The sequence below is a fragment of the Clupea harengus genome, chromosome 16, assembly GCF_900700415.2.
Source record: "Clupea harengus chromosome 16, Ch_v2.0.2, whole genome shotgun sequence".
NCBI lineage: Eukaryota > Metazoa > Chordata > Actinopteri > Clupeiformes > Clupeidae > Clupea > Clupea harengus.
Window position 1 is genome coordinate 19,101,031 of NC_045167.1, and position 6,532 is coordinate 19,107,562.

The 6,532-nt window shown below is 39.1% G+C and overlaps 1 protein-coding gene across 1 annotated transcript in view; it reads left to right on the forward strand.

Moving 5' to 3' along the window:
• The window catches only part of ptprb (protein tyrosine phosphatase receptor type b), a 47,589-nt gene extending 41,057 nt beyond the window's left edge, over positions 1-6,532 (forward strand). The window contains exons 30-31 of the mRNA XM_012841397.3: positions 452-572; positions 2,502-6,532. Coding sequence (XP_012696851.2) covers positions 452-572; positions 2,502-2,524 — 144 coding nt within the window. The 3' untranslated portion in view covers positions 2,525-6,532. The remainder of the gene's footprint in view (positions 1-451; positions 573-2,501) is intronic.

Here is a 6,532-nt window from a genome sequence, read left to right on the forward strand (position 1 = left end):
GAACTTCAGAGACACTAAATACTCCTTCAGATGGACTGTGGAGATAGAGGATTTCATTTTTATGATGACATGCAAGGGGGATGAATCAAGTCAAACTAAGGTCATTGATGTACAGCACCTTCACCATAAAAGTGTGAGCAGGCCTATTATCGACGTAATTGTAAACTCTTCAGTGTGTCTGGATTTAAAGATGTCCACAAATTTAAACTCTGTGTAGCTCTGGCTTTGACCTTCAGGGAAATTGTCGAAGAATATTTTTCTTTTTGGTTGATCCTTGGTACCTTGGCAATTTGAGAAAAGATTTTTTCGAAACTACATGTCAGCTGGTTGGGCCCATTGATAAGCACATTCTTAGGCTGAGCGGATTGAATCAGTGATCATTGACAGTAGACTTGTCTAACTCGTGCTTCTCTTCTCTTTCTTCTCGTGCTTCCTTCTCTTTGCTCTGCAGTGCCAGTATGCGTTCCTGCACCAGTGTGTGCGTGACGTCCTTCGCGCCAGGAAGCTGCGCTGCGAGCAGGAGAACCCTCTCTACCCCATCTATGAGAACTTCAACCCAGACTACTACAGAGGTACAAGCCCTACACTCAGCTACTTAAGGCAACACTTAACACACAGCACAGAACCTAAAACTCACCAGAACCTCAATCTCTAGTTTAACCCCGTTTACTAAAACAAACACCTCAGTTGTCAACCAAACACTTAAACCAACCACAGTTCATTTCCACCATTCCACTCATCTTTTCCCACACTAAACCTCAGCTAAAATAAAGACTTTGATAAGATTAAACACGTATTTAACCACTGAGCCAGTGTATGTAACTCCTGTATGAGCTTGAGGAAATGTGAATGCATGACTCTAACACACAGTATCCTCAAGCTCCAGTGGACAGTAATCTCATCCCTCTGTCTCACATCCAGCTCACAACTGGACAAACAAACTCAGCACGCTCCGCCCAACACTCATCTTTATGTAATCTTCTCTGGCATGGAGCTGTCATGGCAAAAAGTGACCGGGTGCCAAAAAGAGCCCGGGTGATGTAATATTGGCTTTCGAACGACTTTTGAGTGACAGTTGCTATACCAACGCTTGCATTACGTAACCCGGACACTACGTAACCCGGGCACTTTTTGGTCAGTCTCAAGAGTCGTTCGAAAGCCATCAGCTACTTGTTAGTCACTTAATATTGTGCCTAAAACTATTAAGTATTCCGTTTTAGCTACACCTGCCGGTATCCTGTACATCAACATTTGCAGTCAATACTACTTTTTTAATCGCTATATATTGTGGCTAAACAAATTTTTACCCGGTAAATAAAGTGTTCCATTTTAGCCGTTTACATCATCATTTGCATTTCAATTGAAATTGTTTAGAGTTGAAATTCGTTTTTATAACAAGGAGAAAATATACTGATATACGGTGCTTGTTTATCTACCGTTTTAGCAAGCCAGCCAGTTAATTTGCTAACATCTTAAATAATATACGGTGCTTGTTCATCTACCTTTTTAGCAGGCCAGCCAGTTAATTTGCTCACATCTTAAATAATATACGGTACGGTGCTTGTTCATATACCTTTTAAGCAAGCTAGCCAGTTAATTTAATAACATTTTAAATAATATATGGTGCTTGTTCATCTACCTTTTAAGCAAGCCAGCAAGTTAATTTGCTAACATCTTAAATACTATACGGTGCTTGTTCATCTACCTTTTTAGCAAGCCAGCCAGTTAATTTGCTAACATCTTAAATAATATACGGTGCTTGTTCATCTACCTTTTTAGCAAGCCAGCCAGTTCATTTGCTAACATCTTAAATAATTTAAGATCTACCATTATTTGTTGATATAGGCCTATTTAGAAAGACTTGGGAGAGTTCATACTAGCTTGCTAGCTAAACACTAAGCAAAATAATGTGCCCCAGCTAACGGAGTAATCGCTAACGAGATGCTAGCGGCGAAACCGGTTGAAATGTACTTACTTTGACACTATAACGAAGTTGTAAGTCAACAACTTTACTAACACAGTCAAACATCAAGCACATGGTTGTTTTGCTTGGTTTATTGCAGGTAAAATACAGGCAAGCTGGTCTCAGGTAGCGAAGTATAATGCGAGATGCTCTGGGGTAAATTGCGTTATTGAGGTTGTCTGACTTCCAAAAAGAGCCCGGGTGACGTAACGTTGGTATGGCAACTGTCACTCAAGAGTCGTTCGAAAGCCAATATTACATCACCCGGGCTCTTTTTGGCACCCGGTCACTTTTTGCCATGACAGAGCCATGTGAAGAATTTCACAGTCAGACAGTTTGATGGCATAAAAAAGGTTTCAGACCTTGGAAAAGTTTCAAAAAGAGGATCAGTGAAATGTGAACATTTAAATGCTGCTTTCTTTTTTTTGCTGATTCATTGTTCCGAACTCACTTCCAAATTCCTCCAATTTCTATGAAGCTTGGTGGGTCGAGTAATATGACTCTCTTTTAATGCAAATCTGTTTATTTTCTCCCACAGACATTATATACACTGGACACTAAAGGGTGCAAAGGTCTCCGACATCTTGCTGGATTTTTTCCCCAGTTATATTCATGGCTGGCATACTACAGGGAAATAGCATTTATTTTTGTAAGCTATATGGTGTTCATTGGTTCTCAACAAACTTCTCAAGTTTATTTTTTTTTCTAAATCTATATTTAAATGTTACAAAACATTGTGTATATATAAACTATTTATACTTACTTCTACATCAAAACATCTGTATGCTGAGTCAAGTTGACTGTTTGCACCTAATGATGTTGGAGTTTCCAAGTAATGATTAAGCTCAAATATAACCCCATTCCAACATACTTACCAAAACATAAATGAACATGCAAAAATAAGTGATTTTATGTAGGTATATGCCTGAAATAAGCAAGTTGTGTGTCAGAAAAACAAACAAAGTTGTGTCTGTAGACTGAGATATTCATATGAGAGACTCAGCCACTGAGGCACTCTGGAGAGCGTTTGATTGCTATTGTCTTAGCAGAAGTCATTGTGGAGCCTGTTAGAGTGCTATTGAAACTGTCAAGTGTAGCAGAGCGCTTGCTCTAAGTGCAGCCTTTGACGACGCTGCCTAGAGAAAATTACTCCTTTGTTTTTACTCAACCTATCATCAGACACTTCCTATTGGACTTGTTGATGAGGAGTTGTGTATTACCAGAGTATCTGTGTAGCTGTGAGTGTGTGTGTGTGTGTGTGTGTGTGTGTGTGTGTGTGTGTGTTATTGCTACCTCCTCTAGCGGTTCATTCAGTGGCTTGTAGCAGTACCATTGCCTTCAGCACATTATCCATGCCCCTGAGACAGCAGTGGAGAAAAACAAATACTGAAACTGACACGAATACAAAAGAATTCATCAAATTAAATATATATTTATCTCCTCGAAATTTGAATTAAAGGTGCAGTGTGTCGGATATAGTGGCATCTAGCAATGAGTTTACATAGTGCAACCAATTGAATATCCCCCTTCCTTCCCTATGCAAGCGTGTAGGAGAATGTACAGTGTCTGTCAGGTGCCAGTAGCTACATCCAAAATGATGTCATCGTCTATGACCGCGTTGAATAGCCATACTATGTCAAGTGATGAGGATACTTTAGATAAATATTTACAAATTGTATTAAGTTATTTAGTCTGTAAAACAGTAAGGTCAGGTGAATAAGGAGAATAAGGTCATAGCTTCCACGCACTGTAAATTGTGAAGTTTGGCTATGTTAGTTGATGGCTGACATGAGCACTAAAGCTTTTTTGTTTAACGTCACACTTTTATTGGATATAATTGTCAACAGTTGTGGGCTGATCTAGGTAACATCACTGGGTCTAGTTCTAGTTTTGGTGCATAAATTAAATTCATTTATTATTTTTTCAACATTGACACAGGGAAAAAGGTTACTTGTGTTGGTAACTATGCGCATGGTCATGATCTAGCTAAAGCTATCAAACAATAAATTGCGTTCAGATTGGTAGGCGGGCAACTTTGACGTCACACTGAAAACATTTGTCCCTCATCAGCGATTTCCATCGGGGAAAGGTCACACCAGTCTATCCTTATTTTCTGCTGTCGTTTGTGGCTAACGAAAACACGACGACTTGAATTTCCAGGTGATACACTAATATGCATACGGTATTCCATTTCTGCTAATAGATCCCCCAAAATCCCACACACTGCACCTTTAAATGTCAAAACGCTGACCTACCAGAAGACCCTCCCTAGGCGTAGAAACTGTCCTTTTCATATTTGAGGTCTGACATTTCTGATCAGATCCTCAGATCCCAGAGGAAATCCTGGCGTCTGGCTGGCTGAAGGCTGTTGTGTTGTCATTACCTGAACCGAACAGCTGAATTTAATCTAAAAAGATAACATCTGTTGGAGGTGTTTTCCTGTATTCAAACCTTCAGGATTTTGCCCTGTCACTACACCCCACCCCCACCACCACCACCACCACCACCCCCAACCCGCTTACCAAGGGACCCTAAATCAATTCTTCCCTTCTCGATTGGCATTACAATTCAGTAATTGGCTGTTGTGAGGCTCTTTTATTGCTCACAGCAGAATATTGACTCTTTCACAGAGGTCAGAAATGCCCCTGGTCTTCACTGCCTTGCCAGAAATAAGGTCTCCATGTGCAGATGCAGACACACACACACACACACAGGGTTCAGGAGTCAGTGTAAAACAGATTAGTTGTGAGCACAGCAAGCACCCACTAAAAATCTTTGATGCTGCCCTCCACAGCAGGACCAATGAGCCGGTGCAATGCTGTGGCCCTGGGTCACTATAGCACCCTCCCTTTCTCCATGGTGCACTCCTTGTTTGTTTGTTTGTTTATTTGTTTGCTTGCTTCATCAAAACACCTGACCTCCCTCCCTCCTGAACCCTGCCTGCCCCCCCCCCCCCCAAACGTGTACCAACATGTATAAAGAAACCAACACTGTAGTTTAGCTCATAGCAGAGCAGAAGGCAAAGGAAATATGTACCCTTCCTTGGAATGTTTCCCCACACCCTTTGATGAGGGTGTCAGATTTGTTGACCTTCTGAATGTAAGATTGTATAGATGTCTTTATCAGTCAGTATCTTTAAGTATGCACTTGACTGGACACTCTACTCATCAAAGAGATCTAGTCAGGAGTGATGCAATAAAAAAGTGTCTGTCTTACAGGTCAAAGATGCAATATAGGAATGTCTGTTTTCCAGGCGAAAGGTGATCTTGAAAATAAATCTATACGTAAGACTGACTAATCATTGGACTTATAGGTTTCATTCCACTGATTTGACTGGGAACCCTGTCTTAAACCCTTAAACACAGAGGGAGGCTGTTGATAGAGTCGATAGTGTTAGATAGAGTTGATGGGTTTTACTTTGCATGAGAAAGACGACTTATTATCATTGCTATATATCTGTATTATTTATTATTCATATTAAACATGAATCTTATCCGCTTGCAAGTGAGATGTAATAAGAAATTCTTGGTTTTCATCACAATTTTCATTTTCAATAGGATGCCTCAACTCATGAGGAGTAGTTTGTTTGTTTCCCGTTTGGTTCATGTTTATTTATTGATTTTGTGGCATTTGTTTTTTTAAACATTCATAAACAGTTATAATAACATAACATAATAAATAAGTTATATTATGTGTCAGCTCATCTAACCTCTGTTTTATATGCTGAATTTGTTCTATGCTCATCATACCAGTATTCCAATTAAAACTCATGGCCTATGAAAGTCCTTATAATGTGATGATGAAACTATTATACAGTTAGGTAAATTGTTCATATTGTTTAGTTTTTGAAAGAAAAAATAATAGTATACACTGGATTGAACTAATTGGATTGTACATATTTAATTAAACTTGGTGTTTTATACATATGAAGTCTGCACCCAGCTTGTGCTCATCATCTATAATGTATATGTGTATGTATATCTATGCTTATGTTCAAGAGTGAGGAGAATATATGCTGGCCACTGTGACAAAGTGGAAATACCACACATGTCATTTTATACCCCAAACATGATTCATATGCTGTCATGAAAGAAATGTCAAGAAAATAGTTTTATGTCCTCTGGATGTGTTTTGTTTAATGCTGTTCATGTTGTTGTTTTTTTTTTTATTTCTTCAACCGTAATAGTCACTGCCATGCATTGAGATGATGTGCCGTTTGATAGATACCATTGCTGGAGATCAGTGAAGGATGGCCAGATTCAAGGGACCTGGCAGCTTGATCAATCTGTGTGCACTGATCTTGTGACTTTTTATTTTTTCTCTCTCTCTCGAAAATTCTAGATCAGATGGTATTTCCTTCTGCTGATGTTGTGAATTAAATAAATCATTTGGAGTTCAGTTCAATTACATGTGACAGTAGAAGTGATGCCTTAGCCCCCAAAACTGCTGTAGGCTTTTTGAATGTGTTTAAGAGGAATGTAATTTTTCCAAAATTCAAAATGATGTACTAAAAAGAAATTCTGACATGCTGACTTCCTCAATAAAGCGATCATGCCCAACTATAAAAAA